The sequence below is a fragment of the Neomonachus schauinslandi genome, chromosome 3, assembly GCF_002201575.2.
Source record: "Neomonachus schauinslandi chromosome 3, ASM220157v2, whole genome shotgun sequence".
Lineage (NCBI taxonomy): Eukaryota > Metazoa > Chordata > Mammalia > Carnivora > Phocidae > Neomonachus > Neomonachus schauinslandi.
The window spans coordinates 160,652,310-160,674,557 of NC_058405.1; the positions used below are offsets into that span (position 1 = coordinate 160,652,310).

Consider the following 22,248-nt stretch of genomic DNA (forward strand, 5'->3'; position numbering starts at 1 on the left):
TCCCTCTCCCACTCCCCATGCTTGGGTTCCTTCTCTCACTTTGTCTCTCTCTGTCAAATAAATAAATAAAATCTTTAAAAAAATAAAATAAAATAAATTCTAAAAAAGTAGACATAATTACTGATACAGCAGTTTTTAAAGATTGAATAATGCTACAAATGAATGGTGAAACTACAACAATATCCATTATATTTCATCTGGGCCTTTTAAAAATATGCCCTCTACTTGAGTATGGGATTATATATGCACAAGAAGCTAACCTTTTGAACATATACTTGAAGCTATGTTAGGTATACAAGTCCATGATTATTATGGTTTATCAACATGGTCTGTATCTATGTGTACACTTAAAAATGCCTCTTGCATTAACAGTACACCTATTGTGTAGTTTATGTAGTTTATAAGTATCTCTAGTTTTGATATCTCTGTAAGGTAGGAGTATATGACTCATATTTCAGATGAGAAAAATGAGAGAGGTAAATGACTTGTTTTTAAAAGCTGGCATTCAAACCCTGATTTTCCTGGCTCCAAAGCTGCACTGATTGAATATATACTGATTGTATACATAATATGTATTTATAAAAAAAAAATAAGAACATTTATTGAAGTGTGAGGAAAAGCTTGAAACTTAATCATACCACCCTGTGAAATAAATGTCTACATTAAAAGCCCTTATCTTAGAGAAAATCAAAATTCCCTAAAGAAAATAAGTAGACCTTTTAATTAGGTACTGCTAGAAAGCTAACTCATTGCTGAGTATAGCCTCCAGTCCCACCTGACCAGGAAGCCTGGACTGAGACCCTGGGAAGTTACAGAGCATATCCTACCACCCAACCAGAAAGAGAGACAAGTCAGCAGCCCCAGCCAAGTATGAAGCATAACCTCCTGCCTAGCTCACCAGGAAGCCCTAACAGTGACCCTGGGGAGCATCACAGCCCAGCTTACGGTGCTGCCTAGCAGCAAACTCCAGTCTATAGCCCTGCCTGGCACTGAAGCCACGCGGATGGCCATGCTCAATTGTTGAGCACAGCCTGCAGTCTCACCCAAGCAGGGAGCCCAGTCAGTGATCCCACTCAGTTGTAAAACACAGTCTCAAGCCCTGCCCAATCATGCAGTAAAGCATGAGGCCCACTCAACTAGGAAGTATGGCCAGCAATCTTGCTCAACAGCAGAGCACAGCCACCGTCCCACCTGATTTAGAACCCAGCCTCTGCAGTCCTGCTAGTTGCAAAGCATAGGCTGAGGCCATATCAGACCATGAAGCCCTGCCTGAAAAAAGAGGCTTGGCAGTGGCATCATTTGATCAGAGATGACTGTGAAGCCCAGCTAGTGACCCTGCCTGACCTCAGAGCACAGCCCTTTCCCAGGGATCCCAGCCGACAGCACCACTTAAACACAAAATACAGCCAGTGGGCCTCCCCCAACCTCAGAGCATGAGCAGCAGCTTTGTCCAGTCACATACAACAACACATTGTAATCACATTGTCAAAAGACAAAGACAGAATTTTTAAAGCAGCAAGAAAAAAGTGACTTCTAACATATGAGGGAGCCCCTATAAGACTGTAAGCAGATTTCTCAGGAGAAACTTTGTAGGCCAGGAGAGAGCAGTATGATATATTCAAAATACTGAAAGAAAAAAACTCAGTGAAGAATACTATACCCGGCAAAGCTGTCCTTCAGAAAGGAAAGAGAGAGAAAGCCCTTCCCAAACAAATGAAAGTTGAGAAAGTTCATCACCACTAGACCTCCCTTACAAGGAAGGCTAAAGGACATTCTACAAGCTGAAATGAAAGGATGTTAAATAACCTCATAAAACTGCACAAATGTGTACAACTCATCAGTAAAGGTAAATATATACTCAAAGTCAGATTCTATAATATTGGAAGAGTGGTGCATAAATCACTTTCAACTCTAGTTTAAAAGTTAAAAAAAACAAACATTAAAAATAACTATAACTACAATAATTTGTTACTGGATACACAATAAAAAATATGTAAATGATAACATTAATAACCTAAAATGTGAGGGGGAGGAAAGTGTAGAGTTTCCATATGCTATTGAAGTTCTTATCAGCTTAAAATAGGACATTATAAATATAGATCATAAATGCATACAGAATTACTCAACCATAAAAAAGAATGAAATCTTGCCATTCATGACATGATGGACCTAGAGGGTATTACAATAAGTGAAACAAGTCAGAGAAAGACAAATACTGTATGATTCCCCTTATATCTGGACTCTAAAAAAAAAAAAAAAAAAAAGACAAAACAAAACAAACAACAACAAAAAGAAACACACATGAATATAGAGAACCAGTGGTCGCCAGAGCAGAGTGGGGTGGAGGCAGAGGCAACATACATATCCAGTACAAACTTCCAGTCATAAAATAGATAAATCACGAGAATGGGAAGTACAGCACAGGGAATACAAATAGTAATATTGTAATAACTTTGCAGGATGACAGATGGTGACTACACTTATCATGGTGAACATTTTGTAATGTCCATAACTGTCAAATCTCTGTGTTGTGTACCTGAAACTAATATAGACTTTTATTTATTTATTTATTTGACAGAGAGAGAGAGAGAGAGAGAGAGAACAAGCAGGGAGAGTGGCAGGCAGAGAGAGCAGGAGAAGCAGGCTCCCCACTGAGCAGGGCTCAATCCCAGGAACCTGGGATCATGACCTGAGCCAAAGGCAGATGCTTAACTGACTGAGCCATCCAGGCGCCCCCAATACCTGAAACTAATATATGTTAACTATCCTTCAATTAAAAAAAATACTAGGGAAAAAACTCCTTGACATTGGTGTTGGCAATGATTTTTTTGCATTGGACACCAAAAGCACAAGAAACAAAAGCAAAAATAAAGAAGACTACATCAAACTAAAAATCCTCTGCACAGCAAAAAAATAACAACAAAACAATCAACAATCAAAAATCCCAATCACACTGGCCTACAGAATGAGTAAAATACTTGCAAATCATCTATATGATAAGGGGTTCCTATCCAAATCTGTAAGGAACTCATAACTTAATAGCAAAAACAAACAAAATAACCTGATTAAAAATGGGCAAAGAACCTAGGTACACATTTTTCCAACCAAAGAAGACATATACACAACACCACTCATCAGGGAAATAGAAATCAAAACCACAGTGAGCTATCACCTCACACTTGTTAGGATGCTGGTATCAAAAAGATAAGAGATAGCAAATGTGGGATAGGATGTGGAGAAAAGGGAACACTTGTGCCCTGTTGGTGGGAATATAAATTGGTGTAGCCATTATGGAAAGCAGTATGGAGGTTCCTCAAAAAATTAAAAACAGGGGCGCCTGGGTGGGCTCAGTCATTAAGCGTCTGCCTTCGGCTCAGGTCATGATCCCAGGGTCCTGGGATCGAGCCCCACAAGGGGCTCCCTGCTCAGCGGGAAGCCTGCTTCTCCCTTTCCCACTCCCACGCCCCCCTGCTTGTGTTCCCACTCTCACTGTGTCTCTCTCTGTCAAATAAATAAATAAAATCTTTAAAAAAAAAAAAAAATTAAAAACAGAACTACCATATGCTCCAGCACTTCCACATCTGGGTACATATATCCAAAGGAAATAAAATTACTATCTTGAAGAGATATCCGCATCCCCATGTTCACTGCAATATTATTTACAATGGCCAAGACATGGAAACAACTGAAATGTCCATCACAGATAAATGGATAAAGAAAATGTTATATATATACATATATAAAATAGAATAGAATTGAATATTATTTACTCATAAAAAAGAAGGAAATATTATTTACTCATAAAAAAGAAGGAAATCCTACTATTTGCAATAACATGGATGAGTCTGGAGGACATTACACTAAGTGAAATAAGTCAGAGAAAGACAAATACTATATGATCTCACTGAAATGTTACATCTTAAAAAGTCAAACTCAGAAAGAGAAAGTAGATTGGTGGTTAATAGGGCCTGGGAGGCAGGAAAAAACGGTGGAATTTGGTCAAAGGGTATAAACTTCCAGCTAAAGATGATTAAGTTCTGGGGATCTAATGTATAGCATGGTGACTATAGTTAACAATACTGTATTACATACTTGACAGTTGCTAAGAGAATAAATTTTAAATGTTCTTGCCGCCAAAAGATACATAGTAACTATGTGCAGTGATGCATGTATTAACTATGTTTATAGTGATAATCATTTAGCAATATGTACGTATATCCTCACACTGTACACCTTAAACGTACAGTGTTGTATGTCAATTGTAACTCAGTAAAGCTGGGGGGAAAAGAAATCTAACTCAAAAGTGTTTATATAGAAGAGATTTATAAATTGACTTAACATGTTTTTTAAATGAATGGATATTCATACAATCTGTTTTAAAAGGTTGTGACAAACTGTTTTGACATTTCAAATGTGATCATTTCACATTTTAATGAATTTACCATCTTACCTGGTTCATTTCCCAAGCTCACTTCCTCATCTGACAAAACTAACCTAAAGTAAAAACCAAAAACGCAAAGATTTTGGTTAAAATATACTTGGGACTCATATTCTACAGTTGTATATGGTTAAAAAATATTTTTAACTGAGATGACATATAAAATAGTTGTCTTGTAGATAGATCTAAAATCTGAGACAGAGCGCCTGGCTGGCTCAGTTGGTTAAGCGACTGCCTTCAGCTCAGGTCATGATCCTGGAGTCCCGGGATTGAGTCCCACATCGGGCTCCCTGCTCAGCAGGGAGTCTGCTTCTCCCTCTGACCCTCCTCCCTCTCGTGCTCTCTCTCATTCTCTCTCTCGCAAATAAAAAAAAAAAAATTTATAAAAATAAAATCTGAGACAAATGTCACTTCTTCTCTAGATCTACATAGACTATGAAAATGATCCTTCATCCCTTATTCTTTCAACAACAGTTACTGAGTACTGATGAAGCACCAGGTACCGTGTTCAGTATTATAGCCACCGTGTTAAGTACCACATCATAGAGAACATCTGTCACCAAAGTCACGGAGTATGAGGTTTAGTTTTCAAGCACTGAAGCATTTGCTCAATAATACCTGGGATCTAAATAGAGGGAATGAAGAATTGCAGAAAAAATGGAGTACTCTATTTTGAACAGCAAGGTGACATTTGCAAAAGAAGATACATTTGCCTAAAATATTCTCAGTCAATACTAACTTTGGATATTTATATCATCCATGTGCAAGAAAAATTTGACAAAGAAGTTGAACATAGATTTAGGCATTATTCCTGGGGTGTAACCTCACAATTCTAGTATTAGAGGCTGTTTTTAATAAATCTTTAAAGATATGTAAAAAGCAATACAGGTAATCCCCTGCTTTTCAAAAGCTTGCATTATGCTTCTACAGAAGACCTACGTTAGTACCCACCTTTGCTAACTGAAAGAAGCCCAAAGGGGATTTTCACTTTTACAAAAAAGGCAAAAAGCAAAAACAGCGTTAAGTGTTTGTTTTGCAAGGAGCCCTTTTAGAGGCAGCGTGCACACTGAGCAGCGACAGCGGCCCCACCAAGCTCCTTCCCTGGGAGCGACACTTGGCATCTCCGCGCTAAGCCGCTACAGCTCTGAAGTGTGTCTGTGCGCATCTGTGCTTTATCTCCATTTATTTTGTGCATACATTAGCAAGATGTGTGCTACGGTGTCAGAAAAACCTGAGAGAGGTTATTTTTTGGGTCTAGGAATACTAAAAAAAATTTTCACAAAAATTAATGGTAATTGCTTCTTTGCCTTACACTGTACTGGCTTATGAAATATTTCATTGGGACCTTCACTTTCAGATAGCAGGGGAAACCCATACAGTATTTATTTGCAAAAAACACAAAAATAAACCTACAGAGCAAATAGATACTAATGACTTGGAATGAAATTTCCAATGACAGCATATATACATGGGTTTTTAAACAACTTAGATGGAAGAGAAAGTAAAGTGCTTTGGACTCTGTTGGTTAACTCAAAAGGTAGTTCTCATAATGCTGAAGATGCATGAGAGGATTTTGAATAAAACTTACATGAAATGTGATAATGGAAAAAATTTACTAAAATGAATATATTTCATGTAACAGGATTGTAAATGTCAATGGATAAGTTTCATTTATAACTATACATTTGATTAATCTACATCTAAATTGTTTACATATTCAAGTTAGCCAAAAAATTTGTTTGGATTTCCCCATAGAGAAAAGAGGGACATGCTTATATCCTGAATCACCTTCCACTCAGCAATATATGGTTTGTCACAGTTCAAGTCTTATTTCTGGGTTTGTTACTACACTCAGTGCAATCTAGTTAAAATGAGAAGTGGCAGCTCTGAAAGGAAAACAAGGGTACGATATAATAAAATGGAAAGAGGCAACATAAAGGATGTGCATGGCAAGAACCCCCATTTTCAGGTAACCAGCCCCAGTCCCATTTGTGTTGCTCTAGAGACAGATTTTCAATAGCTTCTGTTTCATAGCTGCTGGCACTTGTCCCTTTCTCTTTCAAGCTGGCCCTTCTGGGATTCGCTAGGTAGAGGCTCTTACTACAAAGCTCACTCTCCCAAACTATAGAATTTGGAGTTATCACCCCAATCTGTTCTGTACTCTTATCATCAACTTTGCCTGCCGTGTTTAAAATAGGGGGAAAAATAAGGCTTCAAAACAAATGTTTAATATTAACTGGAAAAATGGGGCACCTCGCTGGCTCAGTCGGTAGAGCACCTGATTCTTGATCTCGTGAGTTCAAGCCCCATTCTGGGCACAGAGCTCACTTTAAAAAAAAAAATCCCTTAAAAATACTAATTGGGAAAATGACATAGAAATAAATATTCAGGGGCGCCTGGGTGGCTCAGTTGGTTAAGCGTCTGCCTTTGGCTCAGGTCATGATCCCAGGGTCCTGGGATCAAGCCCCACATTGGGCTCCTGGCTGAGTGAGGAGCCTGCTTCTCCCTCTCTCTCTGCCTCTCTCCCTGCTCATGCTCTCTCTGTCTCTGTATCTCTGTGTCTCAAATGAATAAATAAAAAATCTTTAAAAAAAAAAAAGAAAGAAATATTCAGTAAGTCAGAAAAGAAACAACTCTTTCCAAGTATATTCTGTATTAGTATCCACAGTTTCCAAATATATCATATATCATGTATCATTATCCATAACACCATACTTCTGCCTGCTTACTTATTGAGGTTTTCAGTGAGAGAATTGTTTTCTATTTGTTCTTTGTGGTCTTCGGTAAGCTTGCTTGGAGTGTCTTGTAGTTGCTAAGGACAAGAAATTCAATGTTAAGTAGATGGAATCTGTTTCTCTCTTTGTGCAAACAAAATGAAAATAAAAATTTTAAAGAACAACATAAAATAGGGATAATTATGAAGGAGACTAGAGAGTGAGAGATATGGGAAAAATATGCTAATGTAATTTGAACTAAGCCCTGTGTCCCTGTTTATCCTGGTGTCTATGGCAACCATACAGCCTGTGACACGGGCTAGCCACAGGGTTTCCAAGTCTGTCATATGCCAAGGAAGACACACTGTGTTTCTGGCTTTGACTGCAATGCTCTAAATACGGCTAAAGATTTTCAACTTCATCTGAACAGAAATTAGATATTAAATTTGCCTAAAAACACAGTATGCTATCCAGTGAAACACTGATATAGAAAAAAATAAAAAACCAAAACATACACACAACAAAAAACATAAAGACTAATACAAGGGTATCTATTAGACTAGAAGATGCTATGTCAGAACATAACTTAAAAATCCATACCAAGCCCCAGGAATACACAGGTGCAAGATATGAATCTATCACAGATAACACATACAGTTTGAGTAATCTCAACAATAACATTTTCAAGCTCTATTTAAAATAAGGCAGAGGGGCGCCTGGGTGGCTCAGTTGGTTAAGCGACTGCCTTCGGCTCAGGTCATGATCCTGGAGTCCCGGGATCGAGTCCCGCATCGGGCTCCCTGCTCGGCAGGGAGTCTGCTTCTCCCTCTGACCCTCCTCCCTCTCATGCTCTCTGTCTCTCATTCTCTCTGTCTCAAATAAATAAATAAAAAATCTTTAAAAAAATAAAAATAAAAAAAATAAGGCAGAATGATAAGTTCAAAGGCACTGAAACCTAGCCTACCCAAATTAGAGAAATGATTACCATGGTGTGACTCTGCTAGATAAGCCATATGCAAAGGCTGACAGGAAGATATGCAAATGTTAAAAACCTGAGAGTACCTTTTACATGTAGGCATTACAGAAAAAGCTGATCTAATACAGTACAGTAGTCTCTTAAGCTGGAATCACCCATAATTTTTGCACCATGAATCACATCTACAACATGAGTATAAAAGTAAAGCAAGGAAATTTTTAACTTCTAAAACTGTCAGGTAGGTAGGTACTCTGGTTGTTTTTGAAAACCAATAACCATTTTCCATTGCTTGTTCCTCCGAAGTTTTTCTTTTCCATAACTTTTTCTTATCTCGTTTCCATTTTAATTTTCTTTTCTCTTGCTCGCTCTTTTACTCCCCGCCAACCCCACCCAATATCTTGAGCCCACCAGCAGTATTCTCATATTTGTTTAGTGTTGCTGGTAGCACTTGGAATCAGGGAAGTACAGAAAAACGACTGGTTGAAGGAATGTAGAAAAATGTTTCCCAATATTTTGTAAATTCAAAGTTAGGCTTAGTACAAAGTAGTTTCAATATCCAAATGAAGTATAATATATCTAACAAAAGAGCATGGAAAGAAATGTACCTTGAGAGCTACAAAATCATATGGATGGAAGCCAGTACAGGCCCCATGGATCTGGGACATCAATCGGGCTGTTTTCTCCCAGAATCCAAGCAGTGTCCTCTGCAGAAAAAGAAAGGTTGTCACTACAGTTATGATTTTTTTCCCTGCTATTTTTCCTCACTAGTGTAGATAGATGAATGGTTGCTGAATAATAAGCAGTAGGAAGTAAAATCAATTTCCAAGTTTGAGGAACCAGAAAGCAGTGTAAATAGTAATTCTGCATAAGAACCGGCATCTATCAGCATATATATGTGCCTATCTGTATACAGCACTGGAATGTACACTGGAGTCAGCCAGAGAGTAATGCTAGTAGATTAGAACACCTTCTGAAGAGTCCAAAAGAGAAATGTTAAAAGCACAAAAATACCATATTTATATTAGGGGTATATATGTAGATCTTTATGTTGGTAAGCATATATAAACCTTTATTAATTGGGAAAAATAGTATGTACCACTAACTTTAGTCTTTCATTTAGGGCACGAGAAAGACCAAAAAAAAAAAAAAAAATGTGTTCTCAAGCCAACTCAAATAATTGGACACTTCCCTTGGTGCTTCAAAGTTTGTATTCAAAGTGGGCTGAGTGGAGAGAATAAAGGAGAACTGAACTAACAGCTATTGTGTTTCAGGTGTATGCTACATGGGTTTGCAGATACTTTTATTTTTAAGTGCATCCTTTCTTGACTCCTGAATTCCACAGGACTGAACCAAAGCAGGTAGATTTCCTACAAGGCCCAGTGAATGTCCATTCCCTGTAGTTTATTATTCTTATCTTATGTAAATACAGTTGATTCTGTTTTGCCATTCACGAATACATGTTAAAATCAGTCACTGCTACTAATTAACATCTGCCTTACTCACTGCATGCTGTTTATGTGTGATTTGGGGTAGCAGAAGCACAGGTGAGACCGCTGACGTTAAAGTGGTGGGAGACGGCGACTTGGCAGAACGAAAACATGGGACCCAGCATGAGAAAACTTAAGTTTTTAGCCCAACACTGTCATTTACTTTAATTCTCCTAGGTTTCATTTCCCTGAGCTACAAAATGACAGAAACGGTTTAAACTATTGGGCCACAGCATCTCTGCTTCAAATGAAACTGTGTGTAGAAGTTCAAAGTGGAGTAGTTCTGGGTGAACCAGGGTTAGTGAGCTGTGAATTCTGCCTCAACACCCCCCACTCAAACCTAGATGGCCCCAAAGTCTCCCTCTCCTAGGACACCAAGGAGAATAACATGAAGATACAGGACTAGGCAATCCCGAAGGTCTTTTTCAGTCTAGAATTCTATGATTCTCTGACTGTCATAACCTCAATAAATCCATTTTCAAAGTCAAAAGAATCTGATTAATTATGCAATTTTTAACACCCTTTAGACAACTTTTAAAAAGGAATCTCACCACTCATCTTTACTTCAAGGACATGCTGACCATGGAGGTGGGTACCTGGTAGGTAGTGAGGGAGTGAGATAACATATTGCAGCGACTAGCTCCAAGTAAATCCACTTTCTGACAAACATCCATCTTTAACTTGTCAAAAGAAGCTTTGCTATTTCTCACTTGGATCTGTACCTGCAACCACAATAATATTTATTATTATTACTGATAATACAGACATACCATACAGGCTCATGATACATATTTTCAGACAAATGAAATTGTAATAAAGAAGACTAATTCTCTTTCCTTGTATTATTATTTCATGATTAATGGTAAAGATTTTGGCTATTTTTAGTAATTGTAGGAGATTCTTTCTAGCAGATATCTTTATGCTGAGAAAGTATGCAGTGATAAATGGAAAGTATATAGTTAAGAAGAAAAAACCCCACAGATTCCAAATAAAAAGAAATATCCAAAACCACTGATGGGTAATATTTAGCTAATAGAAGAATGAATGGAAAGGGGACATAGTTAAAGTGTTGAGAAGCAGTAATAATAATTCTGAATCATGGAGATACATTTATAAATTTAAATATAGGTCTATCATATTTCTTACACTTAAGGTAAGTCATATGTCACCAAGTGGCATGAATATTCAACTTTTAAATATACTTATTCAGTCATTCAACAAGTATTTATAAGGTATCTATTATGTGCCAGGCACCGGGATATTGTGGTGAAGAAAACAATGTTCTTTCCCACCATCCCTGAGTGGGGAGGCACAGGAAAAAACAGTAGTAAATAAATACATAAGATAATCTCAAGTTGCAAAGATAACATATAAGTGAAAAGAAATGACTGCTTTTGGTAAGATGATCAGGAAGCCTTTGATGAGCTCATGCAAGATGTTTGAACTGGGACAGAAAGATGATAAGCGAGCCATGCCAGGATTCTGAGAAGAGCATTCCAGGCTCAGGGAAAAGCAAGGACAAAAGTACTGGGCGTGGGAGGTGGGTGAAGAGCTTAATATGTTTGCAGAACAATACGGAATAGGCTAGAACATATTCCTTCCTGGGGCACGGAAAGGGCTAGAGTATAGGAAGTGCAAGATGTGGCTGCACAGGGACCAGAAACCAGACTGTGCAGGGCTACCTGGGTCCAGATAAGTTTAGAATCCATTCTTTTTTTTATTAAAATTTAGGTGAAATTCAGATAATATAAACTTAACCATTTAAAAAATATATAATTCAGTGACATTAGTGTATTCACAATGTTGTCTGACAACTCCCTTGGATTGTATTCTAATTGTCATGGACTATAAAGGGGAAAGAATAACAGGTTTCTGTGGCGTATACGGCTGGTAGAGAGGCTCCATCAATAAATATGATTTGTATTATATGTACTCTAAATATTTATGAAGTGAAGGAGTGAATTTTATTATTTATATATTGTAAATTTAGGGGATACAATTCATAAGTAGTTTATTTAGCAAAAACATAAGTCCATACATACTTTAAAGGTCTGTGGTCAAACTATGTATTGTAGCAAAAGAAGAATCTGATAATCTTCACTTTTTCTTATAATAATCGAGTTACCTGAATTTTTACTTAAATTATTTTTTCCTCACTAATAAATTATTTCCCCCTCCTGCAAACAAATCCCAGAGGCCAGGGAAACAACATTTAAAGGGTAGTGACAGCTACTGTGAGAGGGATTAAAAAAAAAAAATTAATAGAAAAGGTTGATGGGGTGGGGATGTCACTCAAAGAACTAAAAAAGAAAAAGTGTAATAACCTTTTGTACTTCAAAGATCTCCAAGCAACCAAGAATTTATAATATAATGTGTTTCAAAATTAGCCTGATATTTTATGATCTTGATTCAATTATTCTGTGTAAGTTCAATAGGTTTATATATCAAGAAAAGGAAAGGGAAGGGATTTTCATACTTTTCTGAACTTTTCCATTTGTTTTAGGGTGTCTGGGTCCAGTTCTTGGGACACATCCTTCATCCACAGCAGGGCTCCTCTGTATTCTGTGCGCGCTTGTTCCATACGATTGATTGTCATCAAGGTATCAGATACCGCCCTTTGACTGAATGTTTCTACTTCTTGCTTAAGACGAGACAGAGGAGTATACAGGGCCAATCTAATGGCAGAGAGGTAAAAACCAGAGGGATGTACATCCCATAAACAAAACAAAATAAAAACAAAGGTTTAAAACCATAAAGCATATCTGCTGTCAAGATGAGTCTAGGGGCGCCTGGGTGGCTCAGTCATTAAGCGTCTGCCTTCGGCTCAGGTCATGATCCCAGGCTCCTGGGATCAAGCCCCGCACCGGGCTCTCTGCTCAGCAGGGAGCCTGTTTCTCCCTCTCCCACTCCCCCTGCTTGTGTTCCCTCTCTCACTGTGTCTCTCTCTGTCAAATAAATAAATAAAATCTTAAAAAAAAAAAAAAAGATGAGTCTATAAAATAGGAAATTATTAAGATGCCTAAGGAACTTTAGAAAGCAAATAAAGATCATATAGCCAACTTTGAATTGCTAATAATGATGTGTCTATCTCTCTCCCTTTTCTTATTTTAAGAAATATATTATTTTTGCAACATTTTGGATGTTAATCCATGTATAAATAACCTGCCAAGTAAATCTGCCATTTAGAAAAGAGTTCCATGGGTAAAAGAGACCCTGTATTCACAAAACATAATCCCATAAATAGAAAGCCTTTCATGTGACAAATTGAGGTAAAACCTAAGCATAGAAAAGCAGATAAAATGCTAGAAGAACTAACGAGTGTTGAGTTCTCAGCAGCTGAGGATGAGGACAAAAAAATCAAGAATTTAAAAAACAAATCAAACCCAGCTCCTCTAGTCTGCGTTTTTGACTTAGTGGCACTGAAGGGCCTTGTACTGAGTGTTCCTTAATGATGGGCTTTTGCACTGATGTGGTGTTTCAGAATAAAGCCACTTAATTTATACGTTGTCATTACAGGTCTGATAAGACCTGTTTTTATTTTTCTTCTGAAAATGCAAAGATTTTGGCTGTATTTAGTAAATGTAGGAGATTCTTTGCAACAGGTATCTTTATCTTAAAAATCTGTAAAAGTGATAAATGCCAAATAATTAAGAAAAAATGCTCTCTGCTTAAAAAGAAGAAAAGTTCTAGGGGTGCCTGGGTGGCTCAGTCGTTAAGCGTCTGCCTTCAGCTCAGGTCATGGTCCCAGGGTCCTGGGATCGAGCCCCGCATCGGGCTCCCTGCTTGGTGGGAAACCTGTTTCTCCATCTCCCATTCCCCCTGCTTGTGTTCCCTCTCTCGCTGTGTCTCTCTCTGTCAAATAAATAAATAAAATCTTTAAAAAAAAAGAAGAAGAAGAAAAGTTCTAATGTAATCCTAGATAGTAAAGTATCCAAAAAAAGAAAGAAAATAATTAAAATATACATATTTTTATATGTATGTACCTGTTATATTAGACCATATAAGAAATTTAAATGTAGGCTTAAAGCCTATTTCTAGGAATTAAGCAACCTACAATGTCCATTTTTAAGTAATTCTTTTACATACACAATAAATAAGAGTTAGGCATCAAAACAATTATATGCTGTAATATATCTCTCTTTTAACCCTATACTGGAATGATCAGTAATCTTTACAGATATTAGAAACATAGGTCAAGGGGTGCCTGGGTGGCTCAGTCATTAAGTGTCTGCCTTCGGCTCAGGTCATGATCCCAGGGTCCTGGGATCAAGCCCCCATCAGGCTCCCTGCTCGGCGGGAAGGCTGCTTCTCCCTCTCCCACTCCCCCTACTTGTGTTCCCTCTCTCGCTGTGTCTCTCTCTGTCAAACAAATAAAATCTTTAAAAAAAAAAAAAAGAAACATAGGTCAAAACTATCATGTTGACTATAGATTTAAGGACGATGTAAAACATAGTAAACCTTTGCTTGGCTGAAGAACAGAGTGCCTTGCCAGTAGCATCCATCATTTTACCAGCTTGTGTTGTATCCCGTTCTGCTTGAAACTTTAAAAAGAGCCCCAGTTCATTTTCTTCCTCTGATATAACTAGGAAAAAATTACAGTATAGTTAATTGTTTCATTTCATCATTTGTTTAAAACACACAACTAAAACTCTCACAGCAATAATTCTCTATATGTAAGAATTACTTGGGGGAAGGAGAGGCTTATTTTAAAAATGCAAATTCCTGGGGCTCTACTTCCAGAGATTCTGATTATATAGGTCTTGGGATCTGCTTCCTCCCACCTACAAGTGCTCCAGATGGTTTTGATGTAGTGAATTCATGGACCTTGCTTTTGGGAAAGGCTGATCTTTAGTGGAAAAAAAAAAAAAAAAAAGATTCCAAAATCACAAAACCACAAATGATGCATTAGCAATTGTGCAGACATGCATTTTAGGATCATTGCCTCTTACAAAGTATTTGTATCCTATTTAAACTTAACTTAATCTTGACTCCCACCCTGGCTCAGTATCCCAGGCCCACAGACATCCACAATTTTACTGAAACCCTAAGTTGTCATGTAGTATACTGCTACTCCGAGTGTGGTCCACTGACCAGTTCCAACCCAGAACCATTTGTTACCAGCCTGTAACAAGTACCAAAACTAAGAAGCTGTTTAGAAACTTACTAATTTGACTGAGTATTTTATTTTATATCTGTTGAATCTAATAATAATAAAAAAGTGTGTTTATATTTTGCATGTCTTCTTTAATTTCATTTTTCTAGAAATCAATTTTTATTGTATATTATAAAAGTGTCAGTTTACAACAGATTGAAAGTAAAACACGGAACAAAAGTGGTCTTTGACCACAAAGTTTTAGAAGTCTGACCCTCTAATCACAATAAGACTAATAAGAGGGGGAGCCCATAAAGTGTTCAAATTATAAGCTTAAAGTGACAAATGACTAACATCATGCCTAATTTCACCCCGGTTTACTGTTGGAAAAGCTGAAGTTAAAAACTGAAAGGGGAAGGGGTGCTGGCTGGCTCAGTCCGTAGAGTATGTGACTCTTGATCTTGGGGTCATGAGTTCAAGCCCCACGTTGGGCATAGAGCCTACTTAAAAAAAACAAGCAAACACAAAACAAACTGAAAGGGAAGTCCCTCAAGACCCCTGAGGCAGCAGCAGAACTCAAACCCACTCACATGCTAGCTCCCCATTCCCACTGCTCCTCACTGTCACTTCTTTGTCATAAGGAACCATTCACAAAATAGTTCAGTGAACTATTGTTTTTACATTAAATATCTCATTCTCAAAAATGCAAGTGAATTATTTATTTTAAATGAGAATTATTGGATAGATATCTAGGATTTCATACCATTGAGTCTTAGCTGATATTTCTCAACTATCTTCAGAAGTTCAGTGCATGTCTCTTGAATGGAGTGAAAAACCTTTGAAATATAAATTTTATTAGGACAATCTAAAGAACCACAAATATAACATATCTGTTATAAGCACTTCAAAAGCACAACATTTTCTTATAAGTGTTGTCTGTTTTCCTTGACTTTGATGTACTTCAGTATTGGTTTTATCTTTGATATAGAAAATTTAGATTCCCCCATTTAGATTCCCCCCATGAGGGTTGGAAAAAATGGTGATAAATACATGGGGACTAATAAAAATTTATAACTGTGGAGTTTGTCCTCCCCTCAGCTCCAAACTATCTAAATAGCAAAAATGTAAATCCAATATAAACTGTATCAAATATTGCCAATTACAGATGAAAATAGTATAGATAACTTTAGAAAATGTTAACTCTCGATCTGGCTTTTCGACAGTATTATTTTAAGCATAACATGTGAGTGAATTACCAAAAAAATTAAGTAATGTATTACAACATCAAAAATAAATTACTTTTGGATTGTTTTTGTTTGAAATTTTCCCTTCATTACTACTGTTGCTAATAGCTAACAGAAAAACAAAACATCCAGTAGACACCCATTTCAAAGTAAGCACATGAAAATTTGAGATTTGGACATATTATACACATGAGGTAACTCTTCACACACATCTAAAAATTTAGGTTTTCCCAAGGAAATGAGGTGGCATAGGTTTTAGGGTATAGCCTTCTTCCCACAAAGTCCTTTGTTGAAGAATTGTTACAAGACTTTAGTTCAAAAAGACCTTGGCACTGTAGCATAGTATTAGGCACTAACCCTTTGAGTATCAAATAAATTTCCAATACCACCACTGAGCCTGAGTATTCCCTCTCTGAAACAGTTTTGTTATTATTCTGATATGTGATCAGACCTAAGGAAGATCATTGATAGACACTAAAATCTAAATGGAGGAGCAACCATCAACTTTTCACATAAGTTTAGGTATGTTTGAAATGAATTTGGTATATGGACTTGGCAATTTAAAAAGCTGCTTTAAAATCATATGGAAGACTAGTAAAAGATATAAAAATGATTGTTCTACTAAGATGAAATGGTTATAGTTGGTTTTTCCCCCATGGGTCTTTGAAAGATTTATATATAATTGCTTTTTATTTTTACAATGAAAGTTTTTTAACCTTAACTATTTTACAATGAAAGTTTTTTAACTGAGGGAAAAATCTGTGTTATTACAAAATTGTAATATATTTAAAGCATACAACATGATGATTTAAGTATACATAAAATGAAAAATTTTCTCATTCTTAAAAAATATACTACAAATGCAGGAAAAAGTACTTGGGTGATTTCAAATATTTGTCTAATGGACAAAAATATAAAATAGGTCACACAGATTACCTAACAATGTAAAAGACAGGAAAATTTACTTCTGTGGGAATATACGTGGAAACAGTAAACAGTTCCTTTAGCGTTAAAACATTTATTACTAATAATCAAGTCCCTTCATTTATTCCACATTTGTCATTGAATCATAAGAAGAATACTTTTCAACACAAATAGTAAAAGCTTGTTAATTTGTTATCTATTTCCATATTTGTTATGGCCATGACATAAGTTTACATTTTGTAGAATAAAGATACTTAGTAGATTATGACCTGTTTAATGGGACCTATACTTTTAAGGATTGCAACAAATGATTATATTCCAAGCATAATAGAACTCCTGCTTGGAAATATTTTTAAAAGGTATCTTCAATTAGTATACATACATGGAATTAGTAAACCTGCATTTAAAAACCCAGAAATTTTTGTATATATAGGAGACAGTTTAATTACTTAAAAATGTAAAACACTTACAGGTTTAAAGTAGTTTCATGGTAATTGCTTTTTTTATTTAAAATGAAAAACACAGCCAAAAAACACATTACAACACACTTCAATAACTCTATCCCTTAATTGTAGAAACAAAAACTCTAACATAAAAATCCTCACTCGGGGCCATTGGCTGTCTCAGTCGGTGGAGCATGTAACTCTTGATCTCAGGATTGTGTGAGCCCCACGTTGGGTGCAGAGTTTATTTAAATAAAGAAATAAACTTAAAAAAATAATAAAAAATAAAAAACCTCACTATTTGATTTCAATTAATTTCAGTGAGATATAAGACTTCACATAAAAGTGGTACAAAATATTACAACATGATATATAATGAATATATGGTTTTAATTAGGAATATAATTAATTTATTAATATTTAGCTTAAAAACTAATACTTGTGCCAGAGAAATTAAATTATTCTTTCTCTAATTTATGAATACCAGTTCTGCCAATTCTCAATTTGTGAGAATTGTGACCTCCTACCTAGAAGATCTGATTGACACATGAATACAATTAAACATTCTATTATCAAATCTGCAAGTTCTTCATAGTCCCAAAGAATAACCACTTATATGCAATATAAAGAATCCTCAAATTTACCTCGAGTTTAGCATCCAGTTCAGCATCAGATGCCACCACGTGCTCATCCTCCTTTTTTCCCGTTGCTTTGATAAAGACCTGTTTAGTTTTCCAGTATTTCTTTTGCATTCTGCTAACTACTGACTGATTATCTTCTGGTCTGGGTTGTCCAAAGGAATCCATGGAGTGACTACAAGGAACAGATTAAAATTTCTTAAATTTTTTCAATAATATATATCTAGTCAGTGAGTATTTAATCCAATTGAAAAAGTGAAAAAGATACTAAATGGAATATTAATGTTAATAGCTATACATACTAATATTTGCTCTGTATGGTCTAAACTTATGCTACAACTTGCACAAGTAACAGGCAGAAAGATTAATGATATTTATGTTAATTTCAGTTAGGAGACAAAGATGATAAAACTATTATAATATTGCAATAATGACTGGAAATAATTTTATTTTATTTAACCAATCTACTTACAGACATCTATTAGTTTCTAATTTTTGCTTTGTAATAATACCGCAAATGAACTTATACACACATCTTTGCATACTACTATCATTTCCTTAAAAAAGTTTGCTATAGTTATAACTGCTGTGTCAGAATACACATTTAATAAATATTCTTAGATATGCAAAGATTCAGATACATACTCTTCTTTAAAACTCAAAGAAATACTTTGGTATCTGAAAAAAAAAAAAACAAAAATAAAGATCTTAAGTATAGGAGAGATATGTTAGCAATAAAGATGGGGGGGGGTGCCTGGCTGGCTCAATCAGAAGAACACGTGACTCTTGATCCTGGGGTCATGAGTTTGAGCCCCATGTGGGGTTTAAAAAATTATAGAAAAAAAAAAAGATGGAAATTGTAACCTGTCGATTTGAAAATTAATATCTAAGTAATTCTTAATATGGTTAACATGGCTATATAAGGAAATGCAAATGTAAAAAGTATTCCTTAAGGAGATGTAAAAAAGGAAATAATAATAATAGTTTTAAAAGCCTAAATTATTCCAATAACCGGTGGGAGGCAGGACCACAGGGAGGTACTAAAGTATGTGATTCATTCATCATTTTCAGGGGAATCAACAGATATTGATGTATTACTGTTAGTAAAGAAAAAAGTTTCGGGGGCGCCTGGGTGGCTCAGTCGTTAAGTGTCTGCCTTTGGCTCAGGTTGTGATTCCAGGGTCCTGAGATCAAGTCCCACATCCGGCTCCCTGCTCAGCGGGAGGCCTGCTTCTTCCTCTCCCACTCCCCCTACTTGTGTTCCCTCTCTTGTTGTCTCTCTGTCAAACAAATAAAAAAAAATCTTTTAAAAAAAAGAAAGTTTTATTTTTTTGAAGTAATTACAAATTAAATAAAAATAGAATGTCTACTTTCTAAATTACTAGGTGCAAAATAAAAAAGCAAAAAACCATCAAAAGCAAAAGCAGGGTAGGAAAAACAAGATTAAGAACAGTTACACTATTTAGTATGATAAATGCAAACCTCCTCTCAGATATAAACAATTTCAAACCATAAAAAACAAAAAACTATATCCAACTACATACTATTTGGGGTCTACCTCAAACAAAATGACATAGAAAGATATACACAAACAAAATTAAAGCAGGAATAGCCATATTAATATCAGACCAAGTAGGTTTAAATAAAATGTATTAAATAAAACAAAGATAAAATGTAAAATCCCCAGATGGCCACTTTCTAGACATTCTCTGAATATTCTGCTTTGGATATCCTCCTGGATTCCTAGAGTTTAGATTAGTTACCAATTAATTGCAGAACCTCTCATATGCGATGCTGGATAACGTGGCTGGACATAAATTGAGACAGAAAATAGAAAGAGAATTTAATCTTGTTACAGAGTCAAATTGGATTTGATATAATCATTATACTGTTCCAACACATAAAGAGTCTTGAGGGAAAACTTGCAGTTCATCTTTCCCACCCAATTTCTGTCTGCTTTTGGTTGCTCTTGACTGCTTCCAATTAGTTTTTCCCCCAGACTGTTATTAGCATGAGGGTCAGCCCAATTGTATGATGAACTGCTGATTTCTTCTACTAAGCTGACTGCAAGCTTAGGCCCAATCAGTTAAGAGAACAAAATTCCAGGGAGTATCAGAAGAGAACATCTTTTCCCTGCCTCAACTTCAATGCTGACAGAGCTCAAACAGTATATTCCTTGCCTCTCTCCACTCCCTCACTATCTCCTTGGTGGAGGAGAAAACGTAACTTACTGGATTAGACTTGAGAGACATAAACTCAGTCCTCCCTTTTCTCTCTGGAAGCTATCCTGCCTGCAGAGAACACATATTACCTGGCAAGGGGAGGACAGTGGCTGGGGGGTAAATCTGCAAAAGATGAGATTTGCAATTTGTAGCTTTTTTTTTGACAAGGGTACTGCTGAATCTGATTGCCACTGGAGGTAGGTTGAATAGAAAGCAAAATTTTATTGGCTTGAGATATCAAGTTCAAGGCTGACGAACTATAGAAATTCAGGAAGGATATTCTAGAAGAGAGGGAGCCAAAGAGATGATCTCCAAAATCTGTATACAAAGTCCTCCCAAGACCTGTGCTAATCACTAAACTAACCATGAAGTGAGGGAAGGGACCCCAAGGGTGCCGGCAGAAAATTCAGTTTCCAGCAGCTGGAAACTGAAGTAACTGAAGTAACTAGTAAAGATTCAAGCTGCTATCACTACAGAGGAGACAGAGTCTGGAATTTGAGTTCAGCCAAGTCAACTGCCTTCTAGAATAAAAATTATTCTTCAGAAAAGCAAAACAGAATCCAGAATCTCTAAAACTCATCATTTAAAATGCCAAGTAACCAATCAAAAACCACTAGACATGCAAAGAACTACAAAAATGTGACCCATACTGAAGGGGAAAAAAGCAGTCAATAAAAACAAATTCCAAAGATTTCCTGGATATTACAACAATCACACAAGTACTTTAAAGCAGCTATTATAAATATGTACAAAGACTAAAAGTAGGATATGTGCACAATAAACAGAAAAAAGTCAGAGTCTCTAGTTGCAAAGTTCAATGACTACAGTTAAAAACTAATTGGATAGGGGCACCTGGGTGGCTCAGATGATTAAGCGTCTGCCTTCGACTCAGGTCATGATCCCAGGGTCCTGGGATCGAGCCTCACGTCGGGCTCCTGGCTCAGCGGGGAGCCTGCTTCTCCCTCTCCCTCTGCCTCTCTCCCTGCTCATGCTCTCTCTCTCCCTCTCTGTATCTCTGTGTGTCAAATGAATAAATAAAATCTTTAAAAAAAAAAAAAAAAAAAACTAATTGGATAGACTTAAGAACAAATCAAAGATGGAAGATAAGAAGCGAAGTTGAAGATGAATCAAAAATTACATAATCTAAAAAACAACAAGAAAAAAAAAAAAGACCAAGAAGGAGGGGAGAGATAGAATGGAGAATGGGGCAAAAAAAAAAAAAAAAAAGAAAAAAGGAATAAAACATCCCAGATTTTGTAAATGACTTTAACTTATAGATCAATAAATACAAGGAAAACCACAAATAGGCATATCATAAATAAACTGCTTAAATCCAAAGATAAAGAGAAAATTTATCTTAAAAGCAGAGCAAAATGGCAATATTATATACAGGGCAGTTTTTCAACAGAAACAACAAAAGCCAGACTACAACAGAGGAATATATTTAAGGTATTGAATGAAAGAAAACAAACTATCAACCCATAATCTGTATCTATCAAAACTATTCTTTAAAAATGAAAGCAAAATACATTTTAAGATAAAGAACTGAGAGAATTCATGGCTGGGGGACTTACAGAAATGCTACCAAATTTTTCAGGCTGAAGGAAAATTACAACAGTAATTTGGATCCACAGGAAATAATGAAGATAACTGGGGGTGGCTAGGTGGCTCAGTCGTTAAGCGTCTGCCTTCGCCTCAGGTCATGATCCCAGGGTCCTGGGATCGAGCCCTGCATCGGGCTCCCTGCTCAGCAGGAAGCCAGCTTCTCCGTCTCCCACTCACCCCTGCCCCGCTTGTGTTCCCTCTCTCCCTGTGTCTCTCTGTCAAATAAATGAATAAAGTCTTTAAAAAAAAAAAGAAGATAACTGGAATTGGTAAATTTCTGGGTAAATATGAGTTTTTTTCTTTAATTTCTTTAAAAGTCTGGATGCCTGAGTGTCTCAGTTGGTTAAGCAGCTGCCTTCGGCTCAGGTCATGATCTCAGAGTCCTGGGATCAAGCCCCGCCTCAGGCTCCCTGCTGAGCAGGGAGCCTGACGTGGGACTCGATCCCGGGACTCCAGGATCATGAC

General features: G+C 36.5%; 1 protein-coding gene across 1 annotated transcript in view; it reads right to left on the reverse strand.

Moving 5' to 3' along the window:
* ICA1L (islet cell autoantigen 1 like) overlaps positions 1-18,124 on the reverse strand; it is a 43,938-nt gene extending 25,814 nt beyond the window's left edge. Inside the window, exons 1-8 of the mRNA XM_021703089.1 lie at positions 17,963-18,124; positions 15,471-15,543; positions 14,074-14,197; positions 12,092-12,290; positions 10,212-10,337; positions 8,734-8,832; positions 7,168-7,250; positions 4,451-4,494 (exon numbers count right to left, since the gene is read on the reverse strand). Of these exons, the coding sequence (XP_021558764.1) occupies positions 4,451-4,494; positions 7,168-7,250; positions 8,734-8,832; positions 10,212-10,337; positions 12,092-12,290; positions 14,074-14,197; positions 15,471-15,543; positions 17,963-18,124 (910 nt within the window). The remainder of the gene's footprint in view (positions 1-4,450; positions 4,495-7,167; positions 7,251-8,733; positions 8,833-10,211; positions 10,338-12,091; positions 12,291-14,073; positions 14,198-15,470; positions 15,544-17,962) is intronic.
* Positions 18,125-22,248: the final 4,124 nt, after the last annotated feature.